The sequence below is a fragment of the Actinia tenebrosa genome, unplaced genomic scaffold (genome assembly GCF_029948245.1).
Source record: "Actinia tenebrosa isolate PJP-AT-01 unplaced genomic scaffold, QUT_ActTen_1.0 PGA_scaffold12__29_contigs__length_12842862, whole genome shotgun sequence".
Taxonomy (NCBI): domain Eukaryota; kingdom Metazoa; phylum Cnidaria; class Anthozoa; order Actiniaria; family Actiniidae; genus Actinia; species Actinia tenebrosa.
Window position 1 is genome coordinate 9,254,880 of NW_028292572.1, and position 17,075 is coordinate 9,271,954.

The window sequence follows — 17,075 nt, forward strand, 5'->3', positions numbered from 1 at the left end:
TACACATTTTCCCCCTTAACCTCGGAATGGCTAACAAAAAGCAAAGTTCCCTGCTTGTTTTTGAATGGCTTAATAAAGCGAGAGCATAAAGATGAGTCTGTCATAAAAAATAATAGCGGTTTTTATTGAATAACTGATTGCCCAGCACCAAATTTTAACATGGGTGACAAAACTAACCGTTAAAATATCGTGAAAATATACAGAGAAAGCGGGCGAATATTTAATATTAATTAATATTATATAAAGAACCGTGGATTCTTAAAATGATTTCAACTTATTTACAATATTTAATACTTTCCTCTTCCTTTTTGACTTTATTAACACGAAGATAAAACGAAAAAAAACGTCTAAGATAAAGATAAATCTTTTGAGGAAAAAAATCAAAATCAACCCGATGCGGAAATCTATGACTGACAGTTTGATTAGTGTGTTTTTCTTAACTAAGATTAAAAGATCGGTAAGGGATCGTCCACCCGCACAAATATTTTCTTGGTGGTGCTCAGTTCGTGGGACCTTGAATATCCCAGACGACCAAATCTTCCGACAAAAGACATTGGTAAAAACCGTTGCGTATGTTAGGTAAATACAAGCGAAAATGTTTTTCCTGAAAGCAGAGTTTTAGGCTTTTTCTCTCCCCTTTTTTAATGCCAAAAGAAAACAGACTCAGCTCGCAAGGAAGAAAATTGTTAATTGTGTCCAAAAACATAAACCTGTAATAATATATAACAAAAAATGTGTCAATTTTGTTAATATTTTTTTCGCACAGGATGTTTTTTAAAAAAAGTTTGTGGTTGTTTTCTCGACCTGAAAAATAGCCAATTCCCCAAATTTTATTTATACGCCTCAGAACAAGTTTCTAATCTTTATCTTTTTATAGAGAAAGCATCATCGTTAGGCATATTTTACGTTTGTACTCATTTGTTAAACATTACTAACATACAACTTCGATTTTCATCAATGTCGGGGCATTTATTATAATTTTTTTATTTTATTTTTTTATTTGACGACTATTATAAACGGGTTTGTTACCATTCTTCACGTAACTCAGGATGGAAATATTTATATAAAAGAAACGACTTGGGCTAGAATAAAAAATAAAAAATACCAACGGGCAGAACTAAATAAGAAACAACAAAATTCATGATCAGTAATTAAGAATAATTTATCATTTCAAATACCATCTTGATAAAAAATATGATAAGATAACCAATTTTTTTTAAAGATTGTCTATAAAAGGTACAGGATACAGGCGCTTAATACAAGAAAAATTGCGATCGACTGCCGACTAAATAGCATTAGTCAAATCCAACTAGTGGTCTATCATCAATGCTGCATTCTGATTGGATGAGCTACTACTAGGCTATAAGTTATAGCCTACAAGTAGCGAAATGTGATGGCTTTGAAAACCAAAACCTTAAATTTAACTTTAATTCAAAACTGGTTTACATCTATATATTTGTTTGACTAGCTGGATTTGACTAAAACAATTCAGTAGCCCTCTCGCCCTCATGGCCTATGAGTCAATAGTTCATTTGGGCTCGAGGACTAATTGCTAAACAGCTGTGAATAACAGCATAAAAGAACTTGTATATTTTAGGTACAAAAAAAACCCTGATCTAATAAGGTATAGACTTATAAAATCGCAACCATTCCCAAGTGAACAAAATTACAAAAGAAAAAAACAAAAGAATGTCATGTATGGTCATTTAACAAAAAAATATTTTCACATTCTTCCAACTTGGCGGTTATGACGTGACTTGCCGACGCACATTTATTGATCATGCTGTTGTCAAACCACTGTAAATTTTTCTGACATTTAATTTTTTCCCACTTATTAATGAAATTTTATAAAACACAAATTACCTATGGGATTTCCCATAAATCATTCCGTGCGGTGACATCCCATAAGTCTTTGTGCGCCCACGAGTACTTTACCACAGGGACCCCATGTCCGAAAATATTTTGATAATTAAAATGTAAATTATTCAATGTATTTTTAGGTTTGACAGCTACATTAGTAATCATCATTTTTTTTTTCTTCCCTAAGGCTGAAACATTTTCAAGTCATGACTTATAATTGTCGATACTGATTTTGGAATGGCATCATCTATTCTGGTTTTCTTTCACCTTTTTAGAATAGCTAGTACTAAGGTTATCACTAGTCGAACAAGTTGCTTTCTTCTACCGAGAGAGCCTAGATATATTGCTATGAGAACAACAGACAACAAGGCATTTTTATCCAGTTGCACGCTACATGTCAGTCTTTTTTATGTTTGGTCTACCTGTGGTTTAACCACAGGGATCCCAAGCCATGGTAATCTACTGCTTGACAATACAACCATGCTAAACTAAATGCATCACTTACTGACCATGCTACTTTGTATAACGCATAAAACAAGGATACTATCCACACTAGGTGCTGGCCGTGAATCAAACGTCAGGTAAATGTACGGCGTCAGTATGTAAATACAGATCATCCATATCAATATACATCGGATGAAGGTCAAAAAATTGGACCAATAAACAGGTCGTCTGAATAAGTAGAAGCCTTCTAATTGTCCTAAATGTGTTATAGGTCATCCTAGAAAGATGATACAAAGTCACATTAAAAATCACCATGAATTGATGGGAAAGACATAAGTAACCTCAACACCATGTAATATTTTATAGCAATTATTTGCCGAAGGTGAAGTGAATATCGTACAATATTCACCTCCAATTAACCAATGAGCGCCCGCTCTTAGGAAGTATACAAGTTGGTATATGCTAAAAAGGTATACACTAAGCTAACATTTCCCATGCTGGGCATTAGTCCTTCATTGGTGTTCATATTCATTCATGTTTCCCCAATGCAGGTCATACTACTGGGCCTGGTTCTACGAAGGGTGGATAGCTATCCAATGGATAAATCCTCATTTAGTGGATAAGTCGATGCTCAGTGTTATCCAATAAATTTATCCACTGTATAAGATTTATCTGTCTGATAGCACTATCGACCCTTTGTACAACCAGGCGCTCTCCAGCTCCAGCGCTATTCAATCACTATGACTGAGAAGTACTGGAGCAAAAGAATCAATGGTACTGGGGGGAGGTGTGGGTATGTATACTGTGATATAAAGCTCTATGTGGACTCAAGAATCAAGTTGGCCTTATGCGTATTGTAGGTTTCCCTGCTGAATGTCAGCATCATGTTTTCTTGTTTTCTGTCCCACACATTTAAAAACAACTCTTTCCCCTGTACATGCAAAATCAGTGCTATTATATGAAGATTAACTTACATCATCTCCAAAACATGAGCAGGTACATGATGATTTCTTGGGTGGTTCTGGAGGTGCCTCTCCTGTTAGATCTGGAGTAGGAGTGCCGTTAGGTCCGAATACGTTGAGCTCCTTAAAACAACCCATTTCAATCATCTGTGTGTGTAAAAATAGAAAACAATCAGTAAATCTTACAGCAGAGGGAATAATTACTGTATATAGTAATACCAAACAGGTCAATAACTAAAGAGCTAGACAAAAATTCTCAATTTGCTTCCTATCAACTTTTACTCTTTCCCTCTCTCCCTTTTTTCCCCCATCCCATCCCAAATAGGATGGGCATTTGATGCAAATCAGGAGTGGCTAGTTTGATGAAATGCGATGAAACACAAACAAACACAAAAATTCAGACATTGGGGTGGTGCACCCAACATACAGCATACACAAGCTTTCCTATTTCTTGTGCATCATACTGCAATGAATGCTAATACAAAATCTTCTCTGAAGATATCAAGTGGGTGTGATGCACTGTAAGTTAAAGAGCATACCTCCTTCTGCCATGGAATAGATACAGATCCAGATGCAAATCTCTTATAAAACTCTTCATCACTCTCATCAAGTCGTACACCTTTGACAGAGGAGAATTGCTCTATATCTAAAACATCTCTACAATAAACTGCTCTTGGCTAAAGAAAAGTAAAAAAGAGGAAATAGGTGTCAAAAGTCAACTTTTTTTAGTTACAATAGGGAAGAATTATCTGAGAATAAAGGAACATATTGATCATACTGTAACTTACATCAGGTGTGAATGGAGGAGGGGTACAGCCTGCTTCCAGTTGAGACCAATTAATTGACCTAAAAAAAGGATGTTTCCTGACATCGTCTCCTCTGCAGCCTAACCTTGTTGCGGGGTCTTTTTGCAAAGTCTGAGGGGGGAGGGAAGGAAGCCAAATAATTCAGTCAATTATCAATGTACAGACTCTATGCCAATAAATTTTCAGATAATCTAAATTTAACTTTACTTTACTGTATTCCATTGGGAAAACTACCCATCAATTGGAGGACACTCAAGCATAGCCAGGATGGATCTATTCTTCGATTGCATATTTCATTATAGTGGCCTCTTAGGGGAGCATTGGTGCCATTTGCAAAAGATTTCCTAATAACATCCATTGTTAATGGAATCAAAATGGCTCTGTGCCATGCTTTTGTCTTTTAACTCTCTTGGAAATGCTTGCAACCCATTAATTCATTTCGCTAACCACAAAAATGGATTCAAATTTAATACATAGACCTCACGGCACCTTGAATAGCGGTAGGACAAAGACAAGTATAATACATGTCGATGTGATCATTTGTCATCACAAAATTCAAAACTCTCATTTTAAGCTAAAGAAAGTGGAATTAAGGGCTGAATCCCCACTTGAACCTCTAAAAGACTAATTTTTATATAGATTGTAAGTACTAATATATTTACCTGTGAACATATTAATCTAGCATATGAGCTAAATTTATCAGAATATGTTTCTGTGTCTTCTTTGACTCTTCTTTCAACTTCTTCTCTTTTAACTTTTTCTTTTCGAGCCCTGAATGGAGACTTGACAAGAAAAAATGAACAAACAAATAAATAAACTATCCCTATGAGTCACACTACAGTATCTTCAATTGAATGGTTTATTTAATGACTGTTTTATTTGCTGACTGAATGACAGACCTATGGGCAAATTGATTTCTTAAGGGGGATTTACTGACTAATTAATATAATAAAATTTATCATTGCCAGGTGATTTTGATTCTCTCAGACCAAATGAATTACATGTAGCAAATCAGCAAATATTTTGTGCATACACCCTTCTCATAATGGCTGACAAGTGCACGAAAACGAGGTCACCCAGTCATTATTTCATGATAAAAGATATAAAATTACATGAAATGACTTTAAAGAAGAAAAGTATTAAAAAATGACCTTTGTTTTTATCTGAATTAGCACTAACAGCCTTTATATTGAATGAGCAGCTTGGCTCAACCTTGCAAGATGACTGGGTGACCTTGTTTCTGTGCATTCATCAGCCATTATGAGAAGGGTGCATAGCTTAATATTTCTGGTTCCATCTTTTTTTTGCTTTTACTCAAATATAAAGAAAATAAAAGTCTTTTATGGAAAGATTTACCAAATATCTTTTAGAAATAGCATATTTCCTCATTGAAAATATTTTCTTTTGACAACAGGTATCTGTAAAAGAAAATTCTTTGAAATTTTTGCCATGAGAAACAATCAATGTATTGCATGCCCAGATTCCAGATCACCTGGCTGAAATGTACATGTGTTCTACCTTGATTTTTTTTCATTTAATAATTATACTAAATTTATGCATTTATTTATCTTAATACCTTTCCTTGAATCATTTCATAAATAAGACAACCAAGCCCCCACCAGTCTGGAGAGAATGTATATCTTTCATTTTTAATAACTTCAGGAGCTGTAAATTTTTAAATAAAAACCATTAGCTACTGTAAGTATGGCACCAACCACAATTAAAATTGAATAAACTAAATTTAAGTAAAGAGAATATAAAAAGCTTAACTAATTCAAGTTATGAATTAATAAAGTTTCACACTCATTCTCAAATGATGTTAATGGATTCAGCAACGGATCTAATTTTCTCACTTGAAAAACAGTAAAGTAGAGCAAAGTTTTGATCGTGGGTGTCTACAAATATTGTCCTATAACATGGTGGTTTACAGGGGAGGATGTTGGATTCATGTGTTTTAAGAAGAGGAGAGGAGAGGGGAGGGAAGGGGAGAATTGACATGGGGAATCCTAAATATTGATACACTCCTTTATGAGAAATACTATTCTATTTACTGTAGTTTCACTATACTCCTAACTGAGAAATGGAGAAGTAAACCTGGCAGAGCTTTACAAATAAAAAACAGTGCAAGGGAGGGAGGGTTAACTTGAACAATGTAGTTTTGAACCAAAGTTATTATGCTAATCAATGATTTCTCATGTGCATTATCAGTGTGACTACCATGAATAGATATAGTATTCATTATACAACCAAGTAAAGTGACCAAAAAATAGATTTCAATATAAAATGCATAAAATAATTGTATAGATAAATGAGAAAAGATTTTTAATGATAATACAGAAAAAAGTATTTTTAATAAGCGCAGGTGAAGCACAGGTGGCGTAGCGGTGAGAGCACTTGCCTCTCACCAATGCGACCCGGGTTCGAGTCCAGCTGAGCTCACTTTTGTATGTGAATAGAGTTGTTTGTTGGTTCTCTCCTGTGCTTCAAGGGTTTTCCGGGTTCTCTTGCTTTCTTCCCTCAATAAAAATCAACTTCTAAATTCCAATTGGAATCCAGTGGAAGAAGAGCCACTCTGTGGAATCCACTGTTACAATGTAATCCCATTAATTATCTATTGTTTATTATTACTTATTATTATGACATACTGAAAGGTAGAATTCATTCACTTACCCATATAACCTATGGTACCTACACGGCCTCTTATAGTATCTCCATTACGTATTTGGACTGCCAAACCAAGGTCAGAAATTCTAACATGACCATCATCATCCAGGAGAAGATTTTCCGGTTTTAAGTCTCTGTTTGTAGTAATCAAAACTCTAATTCAGTATCATCAAGATAATTTGTTATAACGTTCATGAATTTTGAAATTTCCAACCATGCATTAATTTTCTATAATTGATTTATCTTAAGGTATCAGGAAGGGATTTGGTCCCTTAAAGACCCTAAATGTGCAAAAGTACCTCAATCTCCACCCAGATTTTACAATATTTTGCCATAAAAGTATACACTTTCTGAAAGCTAAGAATATGTAGTTTCGAAATTAAAAAAAAATTTTCAGAACATATTAAAAAAATATTGGGTTTCTTAGAAGTTTTTAATTGACAAAAATAGCTTGGCCTATGCAGCTTTGAACCCAAGTGATTATGCTAATCAATGATTCCTCACACATGCTCACTAGTGCGACCAAAGTGAATAGATACAGAATTCATTACTACACGTATAACCATAAAGTGACCCAAAAAATAGATTTTAAGATAAAATGATAATGATAATGCATAAAAATTTAAAAGATAAGTAAGGAAGGATTTTTAAATAATAATTTGATAGGTAGAATTGTACGATCAAAAAAATGGTGTTACATTTTAAAATGTTCTCAATATTATTTAATATTTCAAAATCTGTATGAAATTTGGTTTTTCTGTAAGTTCTGTCAATCAAAATTAATCAGTCTCTGCCTTTTATATTTTTACCTGCAGCAGTGAAAGACAAAATTCTAATGAACAATTGGCATATTTTGATAATGTTGCTTTAATTTTGCTATTCCTCTATCTAATTTCTTCAGTTCCCTCCAAAAACAAACAGAACAAGCAAGCAAACAGAAACAGTACCTGTAGACAATTCTTTGTGAATGAAGGTGAATGAGACCAAGTGTGACTTCTGCAGCATAAAATACTGCTCTCTCTTCCTCAAATCCTGGATTGCCCATATTATGAACATGAAATTTAAGATCTCCACCATTCATAAGTGTTAACACCATACACAAGGCATCTTTGGTCTCATATGCATAAGCTAGACTTACCTAGAGATCAATATAAATAAAAAATTCTTTTATTTATTTCTCTATAAAACATGATATCCTCACAGCAGCATGGGAAAATACTGTACTACTGGTGCGACTGAATACTTAGGAATCACATTAAATAGTAAAAAATCCACTTAAAGTGTATGTCATCAATAGTTAGTGTATAAAGAGATTCAGATTTTATCTTCTAATGTTGAGAATATCTTACTGGTATGATGCACTCACTTGTAAGGTATAATCTCAAAACTAAACAAATGGAGTCCGTATCTTTGGACAACAACCTTTGGACTGACCTAAGTCAGAGCACACAACAAACTCTACTCACACATAAAGGTAGATGTTTCTACCAGCTCACTAGATACACCATGCTGACAAGGCCCAATATAGGCCTAAACAGCTGTCCAAGGTTTCTAGTTCAGCTGGCTCATTTTTTACATGACTTGAAATTGTGAAAGGCCCATTGGCACTCTTCTTCATCAGTCATTTCATACAAGGCTCATAATTTACCTATTACGCATGTCCTTATAAAGTTAGTAACGGGAAGTCCAGCAATTGAACCAGAGACCTCAGTGGTAAGAAGCAAGTAAAGTACCACAGTGACTGCACCACACTTGGTACCCAAGGAAATAGAAAGAGCACCAAGGAAATAGACAAAGAATAAACTGATAAGATGCAAACCGACACCCGGTTAGCACAGTTGGTAAGAGCATCTGTCTGTTATGCACGAGGTCATGGTTCAGTCCTCGGCAAGAACAACACTCAGGGTCTTAAAATACATGAGGAAAAGGTGCTGCCTTTGTAATTACATCTGCAAATGGTTAGACCTCTGTGTGGCTCAGATGACCATGTTAATGGTGGTCCTGTCCCTAATGAATTATTGTCAAGTGTCATCCTCTTACAAAGTTAATTAATTAATTTTTATTTTATTCAAACCTACCACAAATCTACTGTCAATTTTCTCTAGAAGTGTCTTCTCATTGAGAGCCATAGCTTCTCCCTTTCTTCTCTTGATTCGCTTCTTTTCCAGTTTTTTCATGGCATACATTTTGCCACTTATCTTGCTTTGACATGCACATACCTGGGTGATAAAATAGATAAAACAAAAGCATTAATCTGAGAAAAATACAACCACACAAATAGCAGAAACACATTTTAAGAAATTAGTCACTTAGCATAAATAATGCAACATTATTAATAATAAATTGGAGAAAATAGTAAAATTCCTCAAGACAATAGAGCTGTAATATTTGATATATTTCCAGGTCCAACTGCTTACAAACCCCACTAGAATAAAGCCAAACATTTAAACAATTTTCACTCAAGTTCATATAGCCTCTTTACATGTTTAACTAAACAATTTTAGCGTATTACGTCGCAACCTCAAACAAGTTCTTAAAGATTTAATCTCTGCCTAAAAACAATTAGAACAACAAGTCCCATCATGAAGAAAAAGTAAGAAAATAAAAAAAATCTTTATAGAACTGCTTTTCATTTTGAAATACATATTTTTTTGTCAGGAAGAAGAAGTGGACCAAACATTTTTGGCAATGTAAAGGTATTAAGATCATGCTAATTGCTTATTCACTCTCCTTCCCATGAACAATGAATGGTCCTTTAGGGTGACTGCTTCCTTTAAATAATCAATGTGGAATGTGCTCTATGCATATATTGTTGAGTATAGTGGTAGTACTTGTGAGAGACACATGAAAACCCTAATTAGGGGGAGTACTAAATCATTTAGAACCCTTAAAAAAATATGCAATTATAAGAAGATTTCCTTACCTCACCAAATCCACCTTTTCCCAAAACTCTATAGTGCCTGAAAGTTTTCTTTGTAACCTTTATTCTTTCAAAAATAAAATAAAAAAATATCAAACTTTGCACATCAAACATGCAATATTTATGAAACCAAAATTGTTTTTAAACATTAACCACAATAAATAAATAAAAGGAATATTACTTGAACAATACATGTACTCTTTTAATTTTCTAGATAAAACATCGATTTTATCTTCCCACTGTATCTCATAGTTCCAATTATATATCTCATAAATGGTTTATAGTCTAAGACGTATTACTGTACTGTACGTTACCATGGAAATCAGTTTTGTTGACACTTACTTTTCGAGCCATTTCCATTGAAGATAACGAGCAAAGTACATGGAATCTAAGTACTTCTTAAATGGAAAATCACTAAGGTAATCTTTAACTTCACTAAAAATAAAACAGGAACAAAATAAAACAATAATTCTGTCCAAACTTCTGTTATCACAATTCGAAAAGCATACTTGTAAGAGGTTTTTCTCAGCAGCATACAGTACACTTGAGAAATGAAATATTATTTTTGTTTTTATATAAAAACGTGGGATTGTTCCAGCCTAAAGGGTCATTTTTTTAAACCCAGTTTATATAAATGAGAGAATGGTGGGAGAGCCAAAAAATTCAGGAGCCCTGCCCTTGCTCTAGGCCTTTTTATTTTACCAATCAGATCTAAAACTATTAAGTACACTGTACAACACATTACTCACCGAACTGCATCGTTAAAAAGGTTAATAGAAAACTCCTCATCTGAAGATCGTGAAACTACACTATAAGCTTTTTCAGCTGTGTCGTCCAACACACCACCAACACGATAAGTGATTTCCTCTTCTTCAACAAAATCTCGATTCTGTTTAAAGCAGTCAAAAAGGGGAATAACGAGTATGCATATAAAATTATATATCACTGACTTTACAGATGTTTTAGCTTAAGGGTATAATGCTTTTCCATTAAATGAGTATATTCTAGAATATCATTTCTTTGTTTATAAATTGTGCATGAGAATAAAGTCACATTTCAAACAAAATAATAATCTTATTTTTAAAAGAATTACTTGTTGTCTGGAAGGAAAAAATTTATACATTATATCCAAGCTTCACTGTAGGTTTCTATTAAAAAAAGTGTTATGAAAGTGAAAAAATGATTAAATAAATAAATTCTTAATTCAAGTTAATACATTGGATTGTTAAAGGTGTCAATTTTTGCATTTATTACTGTTGGAATTGATGTTAAAAACCAGTCATGGCTGGTCAAAAATCATAGATTCATTCTAAACCTAACCTAAGAATACTAACCTAAGAGACCAAATATTATTTAATTTCTACATAGAAATTTGCAAGGTTTTAGCATAAAAATTACTGTCGTTCCACTCTAACCGTGAGCACTTGAGTTTGTCAACCAATCAGATTACGAATCGAAAACAATATAATTTAAGTAACATGCATTGAAAGTCTATAAATTAAAGCTATTCAAGGAAATAAAGCAATGACAGCAGAGCAGGGCTTAAAATAATTGCTGGTAACGTGACAATGCTTTAGCTTGCTATTCATTTTTAACAGTAACCTTGAGCTAGAAACAAGGTGCACCAAAGTTATAATATCAATTTGGCTGGTTATCATGGCCAGCAAATGACCAGCCAATTATCTAGCAGCCATTACTTTATTACCTTCCTTGTCAGAGTACAGTATAGTATACTTTAAATATATGGAAAATTCCTTCCCATATCAAGACCTAAATATTTTCTACTGAGAAAAGTAATTTTTGGTAGATGTCAATCAAGGTTTTTCCATGACATTCTATAGAAATGCACCCTTGAAAACTTGTTTTTCCCAACAATGCTATGGAAACATTCATATTGATTTCCACCAATATTGCTATAATTTAACATATTTAATGTATAAATCATAAAGAAACAGTTCCCAACATCTTCAAATGTATTAAAACATACACTAGAAATTAATTGTTTCATAAATTACTGAAAACAAGAAAGATGAGAGATTTATTGTTAGCTGTAACATCAAAAATGTTTAGATTTGTCTCGATATAAAGTTAGAAATAACTAATGACATCACATTTCCAGTGAAACTATACCAACCAAGTTCATGCAAACAAATTTTCATACATAATTAGCCAATCATGATTGAGTATTTAAACAAGAACGTACAAAACTTTTCTCTTTATGAGCACACATTTTACTTATACTGAATTTGCCATCAGGACTGAACTAGAAACAGAATTCAATTTGTCACTATTCTGTTATTTATTGTCTGTTATTTATTGTCAAAAATGTGTTTTGTGAATTTGATTGAAAATTTGTTAGGGTGGCCTTGGTTAATGTAGTGGGCCACTGTAGTAATAGCGTGCCCAGAAGATACAGTAGAAGCCCCTGTTAATGATGTGCAATTAACACTATCTATACTACAAGAATAAGATAGGTATATCTCTAAAATTTTTACAGGTATTACTATAATGCCTTTTGCAAGCATATTAATTAAAATATTTACGATATGTTAACAGCTCAACTGTGAAACTAAAATTTTAATAATAAAACAACGCTAAAAAGTAACTTTATTTTATAGAATGATTCATATACATTAATTTACATAAACAAATTCACAGTCGAAAGGAAATAAATTGTATTATTTCTTAAACATAAAATTCTTTGTGATGTAGCAATAATAAATACTTTCAGATTATTTGGATTTTTGTAACCGAATCGTGATAAGCCTAGTTTTTTAGAGAGAGAAAAAAATTACAAATAACAACTTTGAATTATGAAGACAATTTAAATTCCTACTTCATACTAAAGTTGAATCTTAAATCAGATTTTCTGTCTCAGTTGAAGGAAATTCCTAATCTAGTTTGACAAAACAAAAACAAAGAAGCAAGCTTTCTGTGATATTTCATATTTCCAAAGGAGTTGATAGAGCTCGATGCTGCTAAAACCTAGTTAAATAAACACAAGCTTACATTATATCGGGCGAGAAAAGGAAACGTTTCAGTGTTTTTCTTTCGAGTCATAAAAGATTCGACTATTAGAACGAGATCCCTGCTGAGGGAAGTACAAGATCGGCTAAGAATTGGAATCCAAATAAGTTTAAGGATGCTCTTTAAAGACTTTGCATGGCTGTGTAAATTTTCTGGCTTATAGCTCAAGAAGCTAGACGACAACAAAAAAATTTCGACTTCTAAATATATTACATCAAATTATTATATGAACAGCTTCGAGAATTCTCACGAAATTATTCACGCAAAGTATTGAAGTGAAACATGTACTCCATATATAAGGACCAAGACGCCGGATTTGTCTTGGGGAAAATAATGATTTGGGTTAGAGAGGGTAGACTATGTCTAGCAACAAATCGATGGATGGCAAACCTCATTTTGGGTCAACAAAATGACGCTTTTTTGACCTCTAATATCGTTTAATTCTTGATCATATATCTAAAAATTCACAATCTAATCCATCATGAAGTTACTCAATAAACTAAGTAAGTAGAAAATCCAGCTCGTAAAGGCGTTAGGATGGGATTTTTGTCTCAAGATTCATTTGAAGTCCTAGTTATTTTTAGTGGACATACTTACATTATCCGGTGGTTGCAAATGGCGTCGGACGATATCCCTTGCCTTTTCGGGTCGATTTGTGGCCTCGGCTTTTATAAATTCTTCCTTTGAATGTGTTGGGAAGACAGATGATAAGTTAAGTCATGCAGCCGTTTTAATCACATCAATTCGAAAGTCTAGCTGCATGGTGATAAGGAAGAATCAAAGTACATTTCTACTTACGACTGAATCCAGAAAGTCTATGGCCTGCTGCAATCGTGGGTCTGTGGCACAAAATATTCGAAAAAGTTCCTTGCCAATGGGTTCTTTCTCGCATATTTTGTCATATTCCTGAGGAACTAGAGAAGGACGAGAAAGAAGAAACCTTTAGCATAGCTCTTCGACCCTCAGAGAGCCACAAACTCTCGTTTCACACAGGCGTAATCCAAATTCCAACATCGAGGTAAAAACATTTCGAGGTGCCAAAGTAAACGAGCGACTCTCCTAACTTACTCTGCGAGCGAAACTCATCTTTAACGCAGAGTGTGTAGTGGGGAAACCTTAGAAGCTCCTTCCACTTTTTACTTCGTCCTTTATTTTTACCTGAAATATGCAAAGGTAGTGATTTGATCAATAGTTTAGCAGTAATAATAAGAACAGTCTCCAACAAGCTACTATTTTCTTTCCTCAAATTTGAAAGTAGCTGGCAACGATGCTCAAGTTAGGCACACAAAAAATACTTCTATAGCGAGTGCAAGCGCTCAAACTACACCTCATAACTTACTTTCTCTTGCTTTGATATATACAGTGTTGGCTACTATATTCTCTAGTTCCATAACTCGTATTAATTCATAGGAAATAAGATGAATTGCCACAAATCCACCCACTTTATAATAATGGAGCTGTCATGGAATCGAAACATCAACTTCGAAAGAACAACGACGACTTTCCGACGGTGTCCGATCACTTGTCGTTAGGTTTTTCGGGCAGCTCTTTCGGCAAGCACTCGAGAAGCCGGTCAAAGTTGCTAGAGCTGGTGTGTCAATATTTAAAAGAACAGGAAGTTGTAAACTAGACTGATTCCATAAGTGTTTTTTTCTTTCTCTTTACTACAACTTATGGAATCAGTTTAGTTGTGAACTGATATGCTAATGATAAAATGGTAAATTATACACCATGAACTAATAAAGATTAAAGAAAAGGGGGGAAATGAAGTTTGACATGAACATTTTTGCCTTTTGATTCGGATGATTTTAAAAGATTTTTTTTTAAATTGAACATTGAAAGCCTGCTGAGACAAGGAAAAAAATCATGTTTAATGCCGATATCAGATATTTCTCAAACAGAAGCCGATCAGTATTACCCATATTGAATAAAATTGAATGAAAATCAGTCTTAGTATATTTACAAGGCACTGTTTATTAAGCAGGACGAGAACTCCGAATTAAAACGATAATAATAATAATAAAGATTTTTAAACTTTCAAAAAATTATAAATTAAAATTCCTAGCCCCGCCAACCAGACTGAAATTGATAGAGCGGCTTAAGTGCAAGATCAAATTTCATTTGTAACATTTTCATGTTATGAAAGCACTGAAACACGTGCGTGGAGAGAATCGACATTAATCTTGCTCACCCTACTACCCCCAGGGAGACACTTGATAGACTGAAGTAGAATTCATAGTTAGTTTTGTTTGTTTTAATCCTTTTTTAAGCAAACATTTTGCAAATTGGTCATTTTTAATTACAAGATCACTGAAGGAAGGAAGTTTAAAAAAAGAGACTGAAATGCCTCTATAAATAAACCTCTCATAAATGATCCCCTATACCGGGAGGGAGAAGGGGTACACCCATGTAAAAAGGGTGGGATGGTCGTCGAAAACCCATAAAAGAATTTTAGCCCTAAAACGTGCGAATTCGAAGCACAAGATAAATTTATCGAAACCATTAAAGAAAAAGACGGTCTAAAAGCCAGAAACATTTCCTTTTTCAGCTATAAAAGAGGGAGTAACTTACGATTTCGACCACTTAAAGATTCTATGACTATATATATATATCCCTGCCCTTCGTTTATGGATGGGAGTACCCCCTGGGCATAATTCCTATGTTTTTGCCTGCAAATCTTCCTGAATAGCATTTTAACGTCTGTTCCGTTTTAGAGTTTTGGTTTCACAAGGAGGTTAAGAAGAATTAGTGATAAGTAGTCTGTTGCTATTCCCAAGAAAATCAAAACACAATTAACACACACGTTGGCGGCCACTCTGCGATCGAGACTGGTAAGCTGATAACTTTGGGGTCGACGTTTTCATACCTGGATTTTATCATCTCTGGAAGTATAATCCTGGATTCAGCACGGCTGTGTATACTTCAAGATATGCCATACAACGTAAATATGCCCCGGTTTACAACTATACATCCACTACACTAATCCTATATCGAGCATTTCAATAAGCCCGTAGGGGAGATGGGATACTTCCCGGTTCCGCTATCTTAACCCAAAAAATATCGGGTCTCCTCCCGGTAATTGCGTTTGACTTTGTTTCTTATAATGATGACGTCATGACCTTGCTGACGTAAGCGTTCGATTAAACCTCTGATGATTGTTGCCAACATAGACGACTTTATGTCCGGAATTAGATGATTAGACGTTTCAGTCCCTTTTTTCACAAAGTCGACCGGATTGAGTGTTATACAATGAACTTCCCTCAATGGCATTGTGAAAATATATAATAGTGAAATCCAGATCTAGAATATTTGTGGCGTACGACACTAAAAAAGAATAGGAAACTGAACTAATGATAAGAAGAAAGGGGAAAAATAAAAGAAAGTAAGAGAGAAAGTAAAATCAAGATACGACAGGGGAAATGATAAAGAAGTAAAATAATAGGAAATTAAGGAAGGAAGTGAAGAAAAAACAATCAAAAGATAAAAGATAAAGAAAGACAATCAAAATCTGGGATGCCGCGCTGGTTTCAGCGCAAAAATGAAGCTCACATCAGAACTAATGTATCAAATTTAAAGATCAAGACAACAGAAGGAGACGATTTTCCACTAGATGGTTTGGCTCCATAGTTAGCTATTCACTGGGAGTTAAATGTAGTGATTTGCCTGCAGCCTACCTGTCTTTATACTCGTCTGAAGGGCGTCATCGTCCATTTTAGATAATTCCACACGTTTAACGAGGCAAGTAAAAGTTTGATAAAATTTGCATTGTTTCATGTTTGGAACAAAAAGGCTCCGCGGGACTAAATAGTTCCCTCGGTGGTTCATGATAAAGCCAGTTCCTGTAGATTTGGCGGGAACTTTTCGCACCAAAACGCGAGCAACCGGCGCCGCGCTAATTCCAGCCAGGGCCCTGTTGTACGAAGCGCTATCCGACGGATAAATCTTGTCCAGTGTATAGTTAAATTTATTGGATAACAGCATCGGCTTATCCACTGGATAAGGATTTATCCGCCTGATAGCGCTATCCACCCTTTTGTACAACCAGGCCCAGGGTGAGAGGAGAGAGTCTCTCCTCCCGCCTTGTTTCTAACACTCGGGCTCTCGTTACGTATACGTTATTAGATCTTACAAATCTGCTCAGCTGATATAAGTAAAATCAACTATCAACTAGGAATAGAACAACGGGATATATATACGGCGTATCGCTATATTTATTGATCAAATGTTTTTTATTTAGAACCCTTTTAACAATCATTATTCACGCCCGTGAGGTACAACACAGGATAAGATCATGCTTTTTTCGTGTTGAATCCTTAAGAGTAGATTACGTGGGACTAACACACGTAGTTGCCACGGGCTGCAATGGCTGCTTGGCGTCAATTTGTTAAAATT

At 34.4% G+C, this 17,075-nt stretch overlaps 1 protein-coding gene across 1 annotated transcript; it reads right to left on the reverse strand.

The window, feature by feature from the left end:
- Nucleotides 1-103: 103 nt before the first annotated feature.
- LOC116288429 (G protein-coupled receptor kinase 5) lies at nt 104-14,184 on the reverse strand. The gene is made up of 16 exons (XM_031695254.2): nt 14,023-14,184; nt 13,752-13,841; nt 13,482-13,597; nt 13,281-13,364; nt 10,406-10,545; nt 9,999-10,091; nt 9,660-9,723; nt 8,815-8,955; nt 7,684-7,874; nt 6,743-6,870; nt 5,649-5,737; nt 4,735-4,854; nt 4,055-4,183; nt 3,806-3,943; nt 3,279-3,413; nt 104-2,581 (listed from the first exon to the last, which is right to left on the reverse strand). Exons 1-16 carry the CDS (start codon nt 14,072-14,074, stop codon nt 2,570-2,572), a joined length of 1,722 nt encoding a protein of 573 aa, XP_031551114.1. The 5' UTR covers nt 14,075-14,184; the 3' UTR covers nt 104-2,569.
- Between the last annotated feature and the right edge of the window lie 2,891 nt (nt 14,185-17,075).